The sequence below is a fragment of the Plecotus auritus genome (genome assembly GCF_963455305.1).
Source record: "Plecotus auritus genome assembly, chromosome: 2".
Classification (NCBI taxonomy): Eukaryota; Metazoa; Chordata; class Mammalia; order Chiroptera; family Vespertilionidae; genus Plecotus; species Plecotus auritus.
Window position 1 is genome coordinate 6,713,048 of NC_137771.1, and position 19,303 is coordinate 6,732,350.

At 55.7% G+C, this 19,303-nt stretch overlaps 1 protein-coding gene across 1 annotated transcript in view; it reads left to right on the top strand.

Moving 5' to 3' along the window:
• DISP3 (dispatched RND transporter family member 3) overlaps positions 1 to 19,303 on the top strand; it is a 44,525-nt gene that overhangs the window by 15,516 nt on the left and 9,706 nt on the right. Inside the window, exons 2-13 of the mRNA XM_080654225.1 lie at positions 2,775 to 3,861; positions 4,502 to 4,721; positions 7,537 to 7,673; positions 8,784 to 8,918; positions 9,452 to 9,612; positions 10,865 to 11,004; positions 12,850 to 12,998; positions 13,229 to 13,390; positions 14,699 to 14,860; positions 16,592 to 16,705; positions 17,414 to 17,550; positions 18,694 to 18,878. Coding sequence (XP_080510351.1) covers positions 2,778 to 3,861; positions 4,502 to 4,721; positions 7,537 to 7,673; positions 8,784 to 8,918; positions 9,452 to 9,612; positions 10,865 to 11,004; positions 12,850 to 12,998; positions 13,229 to 13,390; positions 14,699 to 14,860; positions 16,592 to 16,705; positions 17,414 to 17,550; positions 18,694 to 18,878 — 2,786 coding nt within the window. The 5' untranslated portion in view covers positions 2,775 to 2,777. The remainder of the gene's footprint in view (positions 1 to 2,774; positions 3,862 to 4,501; positions 4,722 to 7,536; positions 7,674 to 8,783; positions 8,919 to 9,451; positions 9,613 to 10,864; positions 11,005 to 12,849; positions 12,999 to 13,228; positions 13,391 to 14,698; positions 14,861 to 16,591; positions 16,706 to 17,413; positions 17,551 to 18,693; positions 18,879 to 19,303) is intronic.

Genomic DNA, 19,303 nt, shown 5'->3' on the forward strand with positions numbered 1-19,303 from the left:
CGGGTGTCTCCTCTGGGTCCCGTGGGCCCTGCTCTGTGCCCTGCTCCATTTAAAGAGCCCTCTCTCCATCAGCGGAGCAGGAGGCTGCACGCTCGTTCCCCCACTGGCCCTTTGCCAGCTCTCTCCCCAGGTCCTCCTGCTTTCCAACCGGGATCTCCCCTGCGGCCACCTGAGCCAGCTGGGTGTGTTTCTCTCCTATTACAGGAACTCCTCAAAGAGTCGAAGGCCGTTCGCCAAACCTCTTCCACACACATGCACACGCATTCTATGTTTAAATGACATTTATTTCTGATTCTCTTAGTAAGACTGTGCCTGCTCCGTGCAGGAAAAGTGGAAATAGACAAGTATGAAAGAGAAAATAAAAATCACCCACAATCCTCCAAGTGAGAACCACTGTTAATGGGTTTTCTTAAATGCATATATTTGTGGATTTATTTTTTTCTGTTATCAAGTTGAGATTATGCTGCAAATGTGACTTTCGAGGTGACCACGCCTGGCCCTTGAAACTGGGCCAGGTTCTTCCTTCTGAGGGTCTGCTGCTGCCTCTTTGGCGACTTCCCCACTTGCTTTTCCCAAGAGGAGGCGACCTTGTTGTGTGGATGAGTGTCCACCTCGGTGCGTGGGCCCCTGGGTGGCCCAGAGTTTAATTTTGACCACTTCTGAGTGTGTGTGTGTGTGTGTGTGACAGAGGCAGAGGGAGGGACAGACAGCAAGTGAACACACGGGTCGGTCACTGAGCAGGAGCCAACGCCAAGGGCCCACCCAATGGGAGAGCGTAAGGCATGATCACAGTCCCTGGGGATCAGTCCTACTTCGGGCTCTTTGTCGAGCCCACGACAGGCACCATGCAGCAGCTGGAGCTCCTCGATAATCTAATCAATTTCTGTCATTTGAGAAAGGAAGACAAATTCGAGACTGTGGAGGAGCCTGGGGAGGGCGCTTGTCCGCTGAGGCATCCGAGTCAGACCCCGCCCACCAGCCTGGCCCCCCTTGGGAGGGAGTCCTCCCCTCCATTCCGAAGTAACCTTTACCCGCCAGCACTGGGGGGCAAGGGGAGTGTGTTCAGATCTGAGAAGACTTCTTGGCAGAGGTGACACTTGAGTAAGGCCTTTACAGATGCTTTAGATTTGAACAGCTGGGAAAGGGAGTGGCATTCCTAGTGGAGCAGCAGCGGGATAGAGGGACCCCCAAATCACCCAAGGAGTGCCGCTGTGACAGACCCAGAACCCTGGCCTTTGACATCCTAAGAGACGAACGAATTGTAAACCTGTACCCTGAAAGGAGGCTGAGACCGGGGGTGGGGGGATGGGCTTAGTCCCCAGAAAAAGTGCCAGCGTGGCCCCTGCCCGCTCCACTCCGTCACCACCAGCTTCCTTTGAAGGCTGGGACTGGGGCCCAGGCTCCACCGGCCCCTCCTTGCCCCTCCATGTGCTCTTTGGAGAGAGTCGGAGCCTCCTCTGGCTCACACTCAGGAGTCTCTGCTAGTACAAACCCAGCCTCTGCGGTTCGTGTGTCTTCGTCAGGCTCTCTTAGGGCACCGCAGAGGGGACGTTTAATTATTTCATTGATAGGAACCGTGCGAATTACAGGAGCAATCCGGCCCCTTCCAGGCCTCTCTCCCTTGCAAGTCTTCTGCTTTCCCAGTTCCTCTCCCACCGTCATAACCCCCTGCTCACTCTGTTAATCTTTGTTTTTCTATTTGCATCTCTATCCCCCCACCCCCGCCCCGGTTCCTCTCTCTTCTCTGATCTCTCCCCTGTCCTAGTCTCTTTGTCTCTGTTTCCTTCCTTCCCCTCACCCTCTGTTTCCCACTTTCTCTGGGCTAACGGCAGCCCCCTCTCTACCCGGACAGACTGTCTAATTGAAATGAAGCACTCCAGAGAATGTTAATAGGAAAGACAGCATTAATTAGCCAGCTCTGGCATAATTAGCTTCCTTCTCTCACTGCCTGACATCTAACCGGATAATGAGTCTCTCTCCATCCAAACAGAGGGCAGGCAGGACAAGGGGGACAGGCCCTGCCCAGGGATGCCAGGAGGCCTCCTTGCCTTCAGGCCACCCTGCTGGAGTTCCCTGCTGGCGCAGCCCTGCCCTCTCCTGCCAGCCCCCCCTGCTGCTTGTTCCCAAGTCACAGGGAGACAGATGCCTGGCCCCTGCCCGTGCCCAAAGGTTTGCTGTTGCTGGAGCTGCATGTTAAGTGGTCTGAGCCTGACAAACAGTGGCTGCAGCTGCAGTGTCCCGCAGACGGGGCGGGGAGGTGTTGAGAGGAGTTCTTGAGGAGAGCCATGACCCGCATCTAGCCCCGGCACAGCTGCATGGGCAATGGCCGGCACCTTACGCTCCCCAAGGGGGAGCAAAAAAATCTGTTTATGTGACAGAAAAGAACTAAAGTACTACACAGACTGCAGAGCGCTTCCACCCTGCCCCCACCCCCCAATCGTGTGAGGCAGGAATGGCCATCTCTCTTTTACGAAGACTCTGAGGTTCACTGTCTTGCCAATGTTTACACTACCAGGACCCAAACCGGGGTCCATCTTGTTCCAAAGATCAAGTTCTTTCCCTCTACCTTCATATTTCTAGTTGCTCAGTATATGTTTTGTGCACATGTGGTTGAGTTCAGTTCTACGGAATTGAACTGCTTGATGCAATTCCATTGCAGTATTTGTTCTTGGCTATGATTGGGCAGGGTTAATGCCCAGGCCTGGGCGACTGCAGCAGGGCCATCCTCCTCCCTTCTCTCCAGCCTGCTGACCGACCCTCCCCCTCTTCTGTAGGCTATGGACTCAGAGGATGACCCGTTGTTGCAGGATGTGTGGCTAGAGGAGGAGCAGGAAGACGAGGAAGCAACGGGTGAGGCCTTTAGGAGAGCCCAGAAGCCGGGGCCCCAAGCTGGGGCAGAGGGACAGTGTTGCTGGCGCAGCTGGACCTTGCCCTCCCGGCCCCCAGCCTCCGGCTTCTGGAGCACCTTGGGCTGGGCCTTCACCAACCCGTGCTGCGCGGGGCTGGTGCTCTTCCTGGGCTGCAGCATCCCCATGGCCCTGTCGGCCTTCATGTTCCTCTACTACCCGCCGCTGGACATCGACATCTCCTACAACGCCTTTGAGATCCGAAACCACGAGGCCTCCCAGCGTTTCGACGCTCTTGCTCTGGCTCTTAAGTCCCAGTTTGGCTCCTGGGGGCGAAACCGGCGCGACTTGGCGGACTTCACCTCTGAGACGCTCCAGCGCCTCATCTCCGAGCAGCTGCAGCAGCTGCATCTCGGCAACCGCTCGCAGAGGGTGGCCAGGGCCCCACGCGCTGTCCCTGCGGTCCCAGGGTGTGGCCCAGACCCGGGGCGGGACACCTCCACCGCCCGGAAGCCAGCAGCCAATCAGAGTGGGCGTCTTCAAGACGCATCGATCCTGACAGACCTGGCAGCCAACCAGAGTGAAGCCCCGATGAACCAGGGGCTGGACAAGAATGGGCGGGGCCAGCTGGGTACCCCGCCCACCCTGGCCAATCAGAGCCGTGCCCGCCGGGGCACCTCGCGGTGGGACTATTCTCGCTCCTATGTGAGCACCAACACTCAGACCCACGCACACTGGCGCATCGAGCTCATCTTCCTGGCCCGGGGCGACGCGGAACGCAACATTTTCACCAGCGAGCGCCTGGTCACAATCCACGAGATTGAGCGCAAAATCATGGACCATCCGGGCTTCAGGGAGTTCTGCTGGAAGCCCCACGAAGTGCTCAAGGACCTGCCGCTCGGCTCCTACTCCTACTGCTCCCCGCCCAGCTCGCTCATGACCTACTTCTTCCCCACGGAGAGGGGTGGCAAGATCTACTACGATGGCATGGGCCAGGACCTGGCAGACATCCGGGGTGAGCAGGACAGGGAGTGGTTAGAGGTGGGGTCTGTAAGGGGCAGGGTTTGAAGCAGCCTCAGGGTGGGCCTTGTAAGGAATGGGGCCTGAATGAGACTGGGGACAGGGTTTGGAGGGGTTGATTGGAAGGTTTGACTCTTGGTTCAGTACTTCAGGGGCTGGAAGGAGGATGGGGAGGGGCTTGGCTGTGAGGCTGAGTCAGGCTGGGGCTGAGCGCTGGGCAGGCCTGAGTGCCATGTGAGAAAGGGTTGGTAGCAGGGTTGGGTGTGAGATGAGATCCAGGGCAGGCAAGGAAGGAGGTTTGGGCACATGCCTGGATTGAGGGGGATTGGACTTAGTCTATGAACCTTGGATTAGCTGAGCTTCAAACAAAAATAAAAATGTCAGCTAAGTGGGAGATACCGGTAGGGTAGGCTCAGTCTCTGCAGTCCCGCCTTCATCTGCCGAGAACCTGCCCACGCCCCCCCCTTAAACCATCCTACTGTCCCATTAGGAACAGTTTGAGGCTGCTTGAGGGGCAGTTTCCCATCTCCTTCAAAGGGGCTCGGTATTGAGGAGGGGAGGATAACCCTGATGCAGGGCTGGTGGGAGTTGACCTGCTGAGCTCTTTACCCCTCCCCCCACCCCTGCACCTGCAGGTTCCCTAGAGCTGGCCATGACTCACCCCGAGTTCTACTGGTACGTGGACGAGGGCCTGTCTGCAGAAAACCTCAAGAGCTCCCTCCTGCGCAGTGAGATCCTGTTTGGAGCGCCCCTGCCCAACTACTACTCTGTGGACGATCGCTGGGAGGAGCAGCGGGCCAAGTTCCAGAGCTTCGTGGTCACCTACGTGGCCATGCTGGCCAAGCAGTCTACTAGGTAGGTGGTCCGGCCACACCCGTGTGTGCCTGCCCGTGCGTACACCCGGGAGGGGCTATATTAGGATAGAGAATTGGTTCCCAGATGCCTCTTCTCGTAAGCCCCAGATCCCCTTCCCTGCAACCTTTTCCCTAGGAAGTCTTTCCAAATCAGGGGCAGAGCCAGAAATATCCTCGCTATCCCCCTGACAGGTCAAAGGCTCCTCTTCTTGATCATCACTAATGGTTAGTGAGCATGACAGCTCTGGAGGAGGTAGGAAATCCCAGAACTCTTGCCCTGGAGGTCTTGGGTATTGATTTTTTTCCTCTTGCAATGGTGCTTGAGGCGTTTCTGAAAAGAGTGTTAACCAGGGATTGAGAAGTTCCTTTCTTCCTCTATATCCAGGGAGATAGTCGACAAGTCACTTCACTTCTCTGGGCCTCAGTTTTCCTCCTTGTGTAATGGGGGTGATGCGTTCTGCTCCCCTTCTGGAGTCAGGAGGAAATGAGCTAAGAGGGTGGTGGGTACTTTGGGTGGTGGGTGCTTTGGTTGACCTCCAAGTCTTGGGATGTGTGTCTGAGAATACAGCTGGGCCCTTCCCCACCAGCAAAGGGCATTAGATAGTTCATCTGTCAGTCCTGCTGGGCAATAAAATAACTCCAATGCCTCGTGCAGTCCCCTGCCCTGCCAAGTTAGCCCTGGGCACATTCCTTCCATGACTCACACATTTTACTGAGCAACTGCTGTCAGAACCAGAGCTAACATTTATTGAGCGCTTGCTGTCTGCCACACTCTGTTCTAAACCCTTTATACGCAGCATCTCATTTAATTCTCACACCAACCCAGTGAGGTAGGTGCTATTATGATTATCTCTGTTTTACCATTGAGGAAACTGAGGCACACCACCACGAAGTAAGTTGTCCAAAATTACAAAGCCATAAGAGGTGGGATGGGGTTAAAACCCAGGCTTTCTCATTCAGAGGCCCCACCCTTGTGTTTTCTATGCCAGTTGCATTAGGAGCTCCTCCCAGCCCTGCTTCTTTGTCAGGCAGATCTCTGTATCCTCTAAGATCCAGCCTGGGAAGATTCTTCCCTGAGGCTTGGATTAAATGCCCTTCTAACCCCTATACAGTCCCCCTCCTTCTTCCTAAGGGAGGCAATAAAGAGCATACACAGGCTTTGGAGTCAGATATATCTGCAGTCAGATCCCAGTTCCTCCACTTAGCTGTGGGAGTTTCAGAGAGTTATTTCACCTCACTGAGCTACAGTTTCATCATAGCCCTTGCCCATCTGTATTTTAGTCATTTAAGTCCTTGTCACGCAAGGTGCAGTCCTCAAATCAGCAGCACACGCAGCACCTGGGGCTTGTTAGAAATGCAGAACCTCAGAGTCTCCAGGCCTTTCCTACACCTACAGGATTTCCAGGTGACTTGTTTGCACATTAAAGTTTGAGGAAGTTCTGGTTTAATTATGTCTCCATAGAGTGTGAGTTTGTTGGGGACTGGGATTGTTCCTGGCTCATTTCTCTAGGCCTAGCCTCTTGCACAGTGCCAGGAACACCTTAGCAGGGATTTGTGAGGGGGAGGGAAAGGAGGAAGGAGCCCCGGGGAAAGGTACTTGCTTGGGTTGGGAAGCTGGGAGGGGCTGGCTGTAGAAGGAACTTCAGGGTTTCAGATACCAATACCTCTGCCTGATGAGTTCAGCTGCTGAGGCAAAACCCCTGCTCTGGGTAAAACGCCTCTCTCCCCCTTCCTGTCCTTCCAGAGCTTCATGGGAGTAGTGACAAGCAGGACCCTTGTAGACTTGACTTAGCACCTTCCTTTGGATTAATAAAATATTTTTTATTACTCTATTATTGGTTACCTAAGAGATGGTAACGTGCACCTTGACTTATTACAGAATAATACAAATTGTCACTTTTACTACTTCCATGATAATATTAGAATCTTAGAACACAGTTCACTGCATTTATAACCCTTCAGCCTTTTGCATTTTTGTTGCATGCATTTTAATTCTGTATACATTTTAAACCTCATAAGACATTACAGTATTATTTTACTGAGTCAGTTTTCATTTATATTTACTCACATATTTACCTTTTCTGTTGCTCTTCATTACTTCTACAATTTTATGTTTCCCTCTGGGATAATTTTCCTTATATCTGAAGAACTCTCTTTAGTATGTTTTTTTAGTACAGGTTTTCTGGTGACAAATTCTCCTTCGTTTGCTGAGGAAACTTCTTTGTTTTACTTTTATTTTTGAAGTATATTTCTGCTGGTTTACAATTATAAATTGGCAGTTATTTTAATACTTTAAAGATGTTGATCCATTATGTCCTGACTTCCATCATTTCTGGGGAAAAGTCAGCTGTCCATCTTTCTGTTGCCCTTTGAATGTCCTTTTTCCTGTGGCTGCTTTTAAGATTTCTCTTTGTCTTTGGTTTCACCAGTCTTACTATGATTTATGTTGGTGTGGTTTTCTTTGTTCTGCTTGGGGTGCACAGAACTTCTTGAATCCATGGGTTGATAACTGGAATCAGTTTTAGGAATTTCCTGGCTATTGTCTCTTCAAATATTGCCTCTGCCTCACTTTCTGTTTCTTTTCCTTTTAGGATTCTAATTACATGAATGTTAGCTCTTTTCACTGAGTTTCAAATGCTCTTCTCTAGTTTCTTTTTTTCTTTTATGTTTTGGTTTAGATATTCCAGTTCACTGATCTGTCTTCTGTTGTATCTAATCTGCCATTTATGTGGATAACTCCTGGTGCTCCTCAAGTGTTGACAGCCATCTCTAATCCACTTCCATCTTTCTCTCTCCATGTTCCTTCCTTCCCCCAGCAAAGTCCAGGTTCTTTATGGGGGGACAGACCTCTTTGATTATGAGGTGCGCAGAACCTTCAACAACGACATGCTCCTGGCCTTTATCAGCAGCAGCTGCATCGCCGCCCTTGTTTACATCCTCACCTCCTGCTCAGGTAGGGCTTCTCTGAAGGTCTTGTCTCCTCCCAGTGTGCTCCTATCTGGGCAAAGCCTTCCCCAGACGGCAGGCAAGGCCACCTTCTCCAGAAATAGTCTTCTATCCACCACGTCAGAGCTAGTGGGGAAGGATGCTCAGAAATCACTTTCCAGTCCCAGGCAGGCAGGCTGAGGTCCAGAGGCAGGTGGGCCTTACAAGGGGCCCCACTCCTGGGACCTCACACAGTTTAACCTTTTGCCCTTTGACAATTATGTTCTTGCTGGTAACCTTGTTTGGGGGAGTCTGGAGTATTGGAACCTTAGTATGGATTATTCTGCACACTTTTTTAGTCCCAAATCAGCCACATTTCTGTCCCCCAGTGTACTTTTCCAATGCTACCTTCCCACATACCCTAGGTCTTCATACTATGTATAAAGTAGGAACTCTCTATTGCCCAAATGAAAATGAAAAAAAAATTCATTCATCCATATAACAAATATTAACTGGGCACCAACTATGTGCCTGATACTCTAAGGCAGTGGTCAGCAAACTCATTAGTCAACAGAGCCAAATATCAACAGTACAGCGATTGAAATTTCTTTTGAGAGCCAAATTTTTTAAACTTAAACTTCTTCTAATGCCACTTCTTCAAAATAGACTTGCCCAGGCCGTGGTATTTTGTGGAAGAGCCACACTCAAGGGGCCAAAGAGCCGCATGTGGCTCGTGAGCCGCGGTTTGCCGACCACTGCTCTAAGGTTTCAGGGATCCAGTGGTAAACATCACAGACACACTGCCTATCCCCACGGGGCCTTTGCCTACTGGGATGGCAGGCACAAAACAAATATGTAATGTTTGCAATTTCCTACTGGCCCTTGAGATAGTTCTGCAAAGATGAGGGCCTTTGAGCAAACTGCCTTACTCAGAGATGACTTCCTCTGCCGCTCAGGTCTCTGGTTTAGCCCCTTCTCTGGGTATGGAGAACTATGCTGGGCATGGAGGGGGTGCTGAAGAGTACTCCATGGTGGGGGGCAGGTGTGAGGCAGGACCAGCCATGGTCAGGGACACTAAAGAGGGCATGTGTTCCATGGGATCCCCCCACTGTATTCCCTGTCCCCTTGCCCCACCCAGTGTTCCTGTCCTTCTTTGGGATCGCCAGCATTGGCCTCAGCTGTCTGGTGGCACTCTTCCTGTACCACGTGGTCTTTGGTGTTCAGTACTTGGGTATCCTCAACGGTGTGGCTGCCTTCGTGATAGTGGGCATTGGTGAGTTGCCTCCATTGCCATAGCGATGGGCTTCCCACTTGAGAACTCTGCCCCAGAAAGGGCCTTATCCCTGGCTGCAAAGGGTGGCTTCTGTGGAGTCTCCAGAAAGTCCCTCTCAGACCTCGAAGCCTCGGAGTGTGGTGGGAGGTAGAATATGGGTGATGAGCAGAGCCTTGGCATATGGTGGTGGAACCCCCAAGGGTGGGAGGAGCAGGCGAGTATGCTGGATAGAGGTTAAGAATGGTGGGGGAAGTCTAGCAAAGGTGGGAAGGAGGCAATGATTTGGAAGAAGGAACCTAGTTGTGGGAATGGGGTGTGGCCAAAAAGCACGGAGGATGGGGCTTGGACTCTTGATGGGTGGACCCAAGGGCCAGATGGGTCTTTCCAAACTCCAACCTGAGAAGCAGGATTTCCCTGGAGCCTGACCCCTCAGGGGTCCTCTCCGGGTTGGTCTAGGCCCAGCCTGGGTCTGGTCCTGGAGACAGCAGAGTGACCCTGAGCCTGCCCCGCTGGCCCGGGGCTCCCTCCGGCAGGTGTGGACGACGTCTTTGTGTTCATCAACACCTACCGCCAGGCCACCCACCTGGAAGACCCTCAGCTTCGGATGATCCACACCATCCAGACGGCAGGCAAGGCCACCTTCTTCACCTCCCTGACCACGGCCGCCGCCTACGCAGCCAACGTCTTCTCCCAGGTGGGGGACCGCCCTCTGCCCTCTGCCTCCACCTCCCCATCTCTCCACACATCCCTGGCCCCGTTCTCTGCTCTTTCCACTGCCCCTTCTCTTGTGGCCACGCAGCCTTTTTCTCAGGCTCTTGCCATGTCTGCAGAATCCATTTTTGTTACTTATCACGATTAACAGAACTTAACAAATGAGAAGATTGTAATAATCCAAATAAAATGTATTATGGATGCTCATTAATAGTAATCCAGCATCTGCCCTGAAGGGCATTTGGCAGTTTCCAAAGCTCTTTTGCGTTTAGTCCTCATGATATACTTATGGCAAAGGTATCATTACATCCCTCTTTTCCTAACATATAAACTGAGGCCCAGAGAGGTCACGTGACTTCTCCAAGGTCACACAGCTGGTAACTGGTGAGCCTGCCCACGTCTCTTCCCGCCCATGGGCTTGATACCGCGTTGTCATCGCTCACGCTGGCCGTCCTTGGGCTGGCCCCATGCTCCTCTGGGCTTCTGAGTTGGGCTCAGTTGCAGGCTCTGAGTTTGGGCCGGGCTGTTGGTGCTGACAGAACCTGAAAGGCAGTGAGCCTGTTGGAGTTTTGGAGGGGTTTCATCACCAGGCCTTCCTAGGGAACCACATCCAGGAAGCAGGCAGAGCTGAGTCCAAAGCCCACCTCTGCCATTTATGGCTGTTGTGTGACCTCAGGCAGGTTGTTAACCTCTCTGAGCCTCACTTTCCTCATGTGTGGATGAGGCGGGGACTGAAATGAGATGACCGTGAGAGGGTTTCACAAGCAGTGAAGGCTGGTCTGCTTGTTGACTACGGTTTTCTTCTGTGCCGGTTCCTGTAACAATTCGGGAGCACACCCATTGCTCCGAGGCCCCGGGCTCCCCAGTCCTGTCACGTGGCAGCATTCCCTCCCTTCCCGCCCACTAACACGCGGCCCGGTCTAACAGGGTGTGTCTGGCTCCCAGTCATTCATGCGATGACGGTGATCGAGCACTTGCTCTATGCCAGGCACTGTTCGAGGCAGCGGGCTGCAGTACAGACAACAGCCTTCTCTTCCTCCCCTGTCGTGTCCCCTGGCACCAGTCCTTGCCTTCCAATAACCTCCTGGGCCAGTGGCTGCCATCCCAGCAGCCGGGGCCTCCTCATCCTGCCTTAGGGCGTGGTCTGGGGTCCTGAGTGCCTTTGGCTGTAGAGTCCGCAGGCTCCGGTCTGCAGGCCTGACCAGCCCCACATCCTTCTACCTCTCCGTCGCCAGATCCCGGCCGTCCACGACTTCGGCCTATTCATGTCCCTCATCGTGTCCTGCTGCTGGCTGGCTGTGCTCTTCACCATGCCTGCTGCCCTGGGCATCTGGAGTCTTTACATGGCACCACTAGAGGGCGCCTGCCAGGCCAGGTGAGCCGGGCAGGTGGGGTGGGGGGCCTGTCCTCTCCCTGAATATCCTTAACAGTCCCTTTTGATTCGTGTTTGAGCACCTTTTGTATGCCCAATCCTATGCTGCCCAGGGGACAAGGAAGGAGAAGAGGACCCTGTTGGGTGGTTCCCCCAGGTGGCCACCCGCTGTGTGCCAGGAAGTGGGCAAAGCGCTTTGGTACTTTGCCCACGGCCCCCCAGGACCCAGGGAGCTGGTTCCCCTCATTCTGCCCATTTTACAGATGAGGAAACAAGGGCTTGGGGAGGTTAAGCAAGGTTCTCCAGCTCACCCATTCAGTAGGCAGCAGAGCCGAATAAACCCAGGAAAATCTGATCCAGGCTCTTAGTCACCATGTTAAATGCCCTCAAGGCTCCGGTCCTGGTGGAGAAACAATATGTAGACACATGAGCCGTGTGCAAAGTCGAACAGGTGAGTCCAGAGTTGCTGTGGGAAGTTGAGGGCTCAGGATCTCGTGGGCTGGGTGGCCGGGAAAGGAAGGGAAAGAGGGAAGGAAGGAGGGAGGGAGGGGAGAAAGGGAATGGAGTCTGGCCCAGTGTCTGCCTAGGCTTGGATACTGAGAAATGAGGGAGGGTCTCTGGCCTGGGGGCAGGGCACACAAAGGCAGGAACGTCGGGGGGTCTGTGCCATGTCCACCTGACCGTGTGAGCCAGGGGTGGTAGGGAAGGGTTGGAAGCCCAGCACGGGGTTCAGACTTTACAGCTCATGGATGGTGGTGCAGGCTGGGCACTGCCCAAGGCCACTCCAGCTGAGGCACTGCCATGCACTGTGGGCATTCACATTTGACTATTTCTTTTTTTTTTTTAATGTTTTTATTGATTTTAAAGAGGAATGGAGAAGGATAGATAGATAGAAACATCCGATGAGAGAGAAACATCGATTGGCTGCCTTCTGCATGCCCCCTACTGGGGATCGAGCCCACAACCTGGGCATGTGCCCTCTTGGTTCATGGGTCCACGCTTAACCACTAAGCCACAACAGCTGGGCCTCATTTGATGATTTCTATGACAGTTTTAGGACAGAGGCAAGATGTCTTGGGGAAGGATGTGTTTTTCTAATCTCTGCAGAGATACCAAATATGCCCGCCCCCCCATCTCCATCTTCACCCCCAACGCCCAGGTTGGGGCCGGGGACACAGTGGACGCAGTGGGCAGTCTTCCCAGCCCTGGGCTCCAGCCTCAGCCTCTTAGCTCGGCAGCTGGGACGGTGGGCGTAGTACTCACCCTCCCTGTGTCTCAGTTTGCTTGTTTCGGTAAAAGGAGTGTAAATCCTGGGTGGGATTCCTGTGAGGATTCAGTGAGAGAATTCACCTGGGCTTATGGCCGCGGCCTGGCACGGAGCACTCTTTATGTTTGCCGGGAACATTAGTCCTGTTCCTAGGGTGAGCCTCGTCTCCCCCACGTTCTCTCCATCAAGGCCGTGGCCACACGCTCAGCCCTCCCCACTTCCTTCTCCGCCCGGGGTCAGGGCCCGGGGGCATGGCCAGCACAGCATGGCCCTTGCTTCGGTCACCTTGATGGGTGGGGTCTGCATGTTGCCACCCCTCTCCCTGGGTAATGGCTGCTGTCACTGTTTGTCCCTCAGAGGAATCGCTGGGTGATGGAAGGCAGTCAGGGCAGGTTTCCAGTCTTCCTAAATCCTAGAATTCTTGGTGAAAGAGGAGTTTGTTTCTAACTCCTGGTGAATGTGCTGGGTGAGATGTCAGCGGCGGTGTGAGACCTGGGCTCCTATGGTCGCCAGGACCCTGCCCCAGCCTCCCCGGACACCCAGACCTTCGGGGCTCACCCCTCTCCCCACTCTCTCCACAGCTGCCACCAGAAGTGTGGCCGCAAGAGCTCCCTGCACTTCCCCGGGGACGTGTTTGCCACTCCGGAACGGGCCGGGGGTGGCCCCGCCCAGGGCCCCATGCCCTACCTGGACGATGACATCCCTTTGCTGAATGTGGAGGAGGAGCCAGGTAAGAGGTGGCGCAGGCCTGACCTTGGCGAGACCTGGGGCTGCCTCTGCCAGGGGAGTGACTCTGGACAAGATGGTTCGAGGAAGGGCTGGCCCTGAGACAGGGGGCTGGACCCGTGGTCTGGGGGCTCCCCATCGGGCATTTGGGCTTCCCCGGAGAGGGTGGAGACGGGGCGGGCTTTGACGCGGGCCTGGGCCAGGCCTCTCACAGGCCACCGCTCTGCCTGGCAGTGTCTCTGGAGCTGGGGGACGTGTCTTTGGTGTCTGTGCCCCCCACGGGCCTGCAGCCCGCCCCTGACAGGGGCAGCCGGGGGCAGCTCATCGCTCAGCTGCAGGAGCTGCTGCACCACTGGGTCCTGTGGTCAGCCGTCAAGAGCCGCTGGGTGATTGTGGGTAAGTGGACTCCCACCCTCCTTCCCCTCTCTCTTAAACAGGCGTCCTCAAACTACAGCCCGCGGGCCACATGCGGCCCGCCGAGGACATTTATCCGGCCCACCGGGTGCCGCTGCTTGTCCTGCTTAGCAGCCGACTCGTCCTGGGCCCGCAGTGCGCATAGGAATTTGTTCATAGTTTTTTTTTTTAAACTATAGTCCGGCCCTCCAACGGTCTGTGGGACAGTGAACTGGCCCCCTGTTTAAAAAGTTTGAGGACCCCTGCTAAAGCTCCTACCCAGTGTCAGAGTGTGGGGAGCAGACTCCCCCAAAGGACATGTAGGCATTGGGATCCCACCCCATCCTGCAAATGAGCGAGAAGTCAGAGACCTGGGTTGGCATCCACACTCGCTCAGAGCCTCACCTCCTTCCTGTGTCCAATGAAGCTGGTCCCCAACACCTTTTGTTTATTGAGCACCTACTATGCGCCAGTCATCGTGTTGGGCAGTACAGCAGAGCACTTAATGCTTGGGCTCTGAAGTTAGACAGACTTGGCTGAGCTGGACTCCTCACTGTACCATGTGGTGGAAGCTGTGCGACCTTGGCTGTGTCCACCAGTCTGTGCCTCAGGTTCCCGTCCCGTGACTGAAAATGATTATAGGGTCTGTCGCCTCAGACTCTTGGAAGGAATGGCACAGTGCATGTAAAGCCCAGGCAGGGGTCCTCAAACTTTTTAAACAGGGGGCCAGTTCACTGTCCCTCAGACCGTTGGAGGGCCGGACTATAGTTTAAAAAAAAAAAAAACTATGAACAAATTCCTATGCGCACTGCGGGCCCGGGATGAGTCGGCTGCTAAGCAGGACAGGCAGCGGCACCCGGCGGGCTGGATAAATGTCCTCGGCGGGCCGCATGTGGCCCGCGGGCCGTAGTTTGAGGACCCCTGGCCCAGTGCATGGCATGCAGTAAGTGCTCCATAAACGCCAAGTGCCATTATTATTATCCTCATTACCAGGGACAGTATTTAGGGTGGTGTGCCAACACTGGACAAGCCAGCTCTTTGTAAACTAAATGCTCTAAGCTGGTGACTGCTTGTCCAGGAGTGTGAGCTTGTAGCTTCTATCTGATTCCCAAGTGACGCATAACAAGCAACCCCCATCCCGGGAGGACTGATCCCTAGCAAGCTCCACCCACAGGCTGGCATGCTGGGGTCTGCCCACTCCGTGGAAGACCCTGCCCCCTGCTCCCCCATGAAGGGAGCGGCTCTTTGCCAAGGCTCTGGAGGCCTCGCCGGAGCCCCAGCCCCGCCTAGTGTGGCGTCCTTCCCTTGCAGGCCTCTTTGTCTCCATCCTCATCCTGTCCCTGGTGTTCGCCAGCCGGCTCCGCCCTGCCAGCCGGGCCCCCCTGCTCTTCCGGCCCGATACCAACATCCAGGTGCTTCTGGACCTCAAGTACAACCTGAGCGCTGAGGGCATCTCCTGTATCACCTGTTCAGGTGAGGGTTTCCATCTGGGGGTCCCCTGCGGGGTCTCGAAGACGGCCAGCCTGAAAGATGTGAGACCCACGCTCCGTGTTTCCACATTTCATTAAACAAATGCGTACTGGGTGTCGGCTGCCTGGCGCTGGGGAGGCCGCAATAGGTAGCACCGGCTTCCTAAGCTCAGGGCGTTCGTCCCACTGCTAGCGGCCAGCCATGGTCATAGCAGACCTGAGCTGTGATGGAGGAAGAACAGGGCGACTGTGGAGCTCAGCATCATGGAAGGCTTCCTGGAAGAGGCAGCGTCTAAGCCGAGACTGGAAGAATGGGAAGGGGTTAGCCAGGCTGGAAGGGAGAGATGGAGGGGGGCCGGGGCCGGCATGCTGACGGTGGCAGTGGAGTCAGGAGACACCGAGGGCGTGAAAGCCACAGGGTTTCGTGACAGTGCATGTTTGGGATGAGCAAGGCGGTGACACAAACATGTCTCCTTGCCGCAGAGGTACCTGGGCCAGGCCCTCATTTCACAGAGGGAGGCCTGAAGTTGGGGTTAGGGCAGGGGAAGTCGGCCCAAGGTCACCCAGCTTTGCCTGGGCCGTTAGAAACCAAATGAGAAGATGCTTGGGCGACTGCGCCCGGCTCCTGGGAGGAGACCGCTGGCGGCTGTAATTGCCTTCATTTAATTAGGGCGGTGTTCGGATTGACTTGGCCTCCCCTTGGTAACGGCATCAGCCAAATGCATGATAATTGACTGCAGCTCAGAGAGGTGCCCGAAGAGCCCCTCCTAGATCGGAGCCAGCCCAGGCCACATCCCCGGCTCCTCTCCTGCCGCCTGGGCACACAAATTAAGCTCCATGATCACCGCTGCTCCAAGGCTCCTGCGACCCCTCAGGGCCAGGAGGCCACGAGCCGCGTCCACTCCCATGTCACAGAGGGACAAACCCCAGGGTGACCCCGACGTTCCCGGAAGCACTTGGAGAAGGACCAGGACCCCAGTCAGAGTCCAGCCCCCAGCCTCTTCTGTCTCTTAGCTCTCCGGACTGCCTCTTAAAGGGACCCCTCCTGATAGTAGCAAAAAGAGCTTTGGCTTTAGGGGCAGACAAGCCCGCATCTTACTGGGCCCTCAGCCTCTCGGCTCCTCTGCAGGTCCCGCAACCTCCCTGACCCTCTGCTTTCTTCCCCGTCCAATGGGGTTAATAACATGGAGCTCCTTGGAGTATTGTGAGGATTAAATTTTTGGAGGGGTGACGTTTCTCTCATTAAAAAACAAAACCCATTTACAATGCTTGGGCAAAACAGGAGAGCCTCCCACACGCCTGCGAGCTGAGAACGTTGCATTTCCAGCTGCTCCTGGTACGTGCTCTCATTGAGCATCTATCACCAGCCAAGAGCATGAGGAGCGGCGTCCCATGTGGTCCTCAGCCCCCGCTGCAGGTCCAGTGTCACCCATTTGACAGGAAGGGAGCGAGGCCGGCGAGGAGGAGGGGGACGCTTCCGGTGGCTCTGGCTGGCGGAGGCCTTTCCCTTGCCTTAAGATTCCTGTACATTCAATATTTGATGTCTTTTTTATTTATTTAATTTTTTTTTAGTTCCACTTAATTTCTTTCAGACCCCTGACATTCCCTCTCTCCAAACTGAGGGCCCTGGGCTCCACGTCCATGGGGTTGTCACCGATCCCCGCCTCTGCCCGCCCCCGCCGGGCCCAGCCAGGGCAGCCCTGCTGCCCCTGACCCAGCTCGGGGGTGGGGGTAGGTCTGTTCCAGGAGAAGCCCCACAGCCTGCAGAACAACATCCGGACGTCCCTGGAGAAGAAGAAGCGGGGCTCCGGGGTCCTGTGGGCCAGCCGGCCGGAGGTCACCCCGCAGGGTCAGTGGGCGTGGGGTCTGCCTGGGGTGGGGGTGTCAGGAGACCCTGCCGGTGCGAGGATGTGGGAGCCCTGTGAGGAGAGAAGGCTGTGGGACAAGAGCCTGTGTTTGGGGGTCGCTGTGGAGGGGTTGGGTGGCGGGTGGACTCAGGGTGAACCGGGCCCTCTGCCACTGTCCCACCAGCTGTCCCCAGCCAGACTGTGGGCTCCCCTCCTGCCATCGCTCCAGCCCCGCCTGGGGTGCCCCATGAACCTGCCCTGTGCACCAAACCCATCCCTAGTGGGGGAGGGCGGGGGCGTCCCGACGCTGGGGTCTCCATCAGAGCCGGGGTGCTGGGACACGTGTCGGAATTAAGTGCCCACAGGGCAGTTCTATAGGACCGTGGTCACCCCATCTGTGCCCACTACTGTCCTTGCCAGCCCCAGCCCCACCATTCACACTGCTCCCACCACTGACGTCACTCACTCGCCTAGTCCATGCCGACACATCTCCACCAACAACTTCCCATCGCTGCCACTCCCTCCGCCCATGCCACCCCCCGAAACCGCTGACCGCCACCTCGTCCCCCGCTGTCCGTGCAGCCACCTCATCCTGGTGACCACCACCCAGGTCAGGGCTGGGCTCCTCAGTCAGCGGAGGGAGGACTGCTCCAGCGACAGGGGAGCCAGTCCCGGTAACTCCACCCCCTCCACCCTCCTTTGTCCCCTAGACTCCCCAGGCACCGTGTACGTGTCCAAGGTGAAGAGTAAGGGCCGCCCGGCTGTCTACAGGTTCTCCCTCAACGCCAGCCTGCCTGCCCCCTGGCAGATCGTGTCCCCCGGGGACGGGGAGGTGCCCTCCTTCCAGGTAAGCCCGGGCTGTCGTGAAGTGAGCCACCACTACCAGGGGAGGGGGCCCTCAGTGCCACACTGATGGGCACTGGCCAGGCAGGGAGGGGGAGGCCGGGTCTGTGAGGCTGGAGCTACAGCAGGCAGATGAGGATTCTCTCCCGCCAGTAGCCAGGTCTGTGGCAGGGACCCGCAGAGTGTCGAGAGCATGGGCTACTGAGTCAGCCAGTCCTGGGTTCGAGTCTTGGCTCTGCCTTGTATACTCTGTGTGTCTTTGGGCTGATGACTTAGTCTCTCTGAGCCTCAGTTTTCTCATCTGCGAAATGGGGATGTGAGAAGTAGCAGCCAGGGTTGCTGGAGGTGCACGAGGTAAGGCCTGTGCATTACATACCATCCGGAGCCTAGTAAGTGCTCGGTGAATGGTAGCCGCTAGTTAGGTCGTCCTTCTGGACAGCTGCTCCAGAGCCCCGGAAAAGAGCCTCCATGGGCCAGCCCAGGCCTCCAGTTTTCCCTTCGCAGGAATCATTTGTGTGTGTTTTAGCATGTTACACCCTCCAAAGTGACACTTAGCACGTGTCAGCACATTTGTCCATTGGAAAGATGAGGTGTCTGAGGCATTTCCAGACTCTGAGCCTTTGCATTGCTGTTCCCACTAGGAAGCTAGAAAGCTCTCCTTCCAGCTTAAGGCCTGCTGACGCCTCCCTCAGCGCTCCGCATCAGCATCAGCTACCCATGAAGCCCTGTCCTGGCCATCCTTCTTGGTCCGCCCTCCTCTTCCCCTGCCCATTTATCCTGTCTTACCATCATGATTGTTTAATTCCTGGCCCGTAAAAGAATCTAAAGCTATGGTAGTCGGCAGGCCGTGAGGGCAGGGACCACGCCCATCTTGCTCCCTGTATTCTCAGGGCCAGCTCAGGGCCTGGCATGGAATAGATGCCCAGTTGAAGGAAAGACTGAGGCCCAGAGAGGGAAGGGAGGATTTTCCCGACCGTCCAACTCGAACCCAGGTCTCCTGTGTGTCTGCCCAAAGCTCTCTCGTCTACTCTGGGGGCGGGACCGGGTGGGACAGGCAGAGGAGGGAGGGGCCGGAGCCTGAGGCCGGGCGCAGGCCGAGGCAGCCTGCCGGAGTCACGTGTCTTGTCTCTGTCGATCCACTGCTTAGGTGTATAGAGCGCCTTTTGGTAACTTCACCAGGAAGCTGACCGCTTGTATGTCTACAGTAGGGCAGCTCCAGGCGGCGAGCCCCTCCCGCAAGTGGATGGTGACGACCTTGGCCTGCGACGCCAAGCGGGGCTGGAAGTTCGACTTCAGCTTCTACGTGGCCGCCAAGGAGCAGCAGCACACCCGGTAAGGGCCTTGCAGAGAAGCCTGGCCCCCTCCCTCCCTCTCTCCCCCTCTCTCTGTCCCTCTACGCCAGCAGGTGCCTTTAAGAAACCCATGTCCCTTCCCACACATCTGTTCAGATATGTCTCTGCCCAGGACAGGAGCGTGGGGACACCATCTGCCTCTCTCCCTCTCGATGGGCCACGATGGCCTCCTCGCTGTTCCTCAGCAGGACAGGCAGTTCCCATGGCAGAGCCTTTGCGTTTGCCGTTCCCTCTGCCTACAATGCCGTCCCCCAGCTCCCCATATGGCTGACTTCTTCTGAAGATCCAGGCCTCTGCCAAGACCACAGCTCCCTCCCCCAGTTAAAATAGCCACACCTGGTCTCTCCTCGCTCTCTGGCCCCATCACCACCTGGGGTCTTACTGATCTCCCCTCAGGAGCCCGGC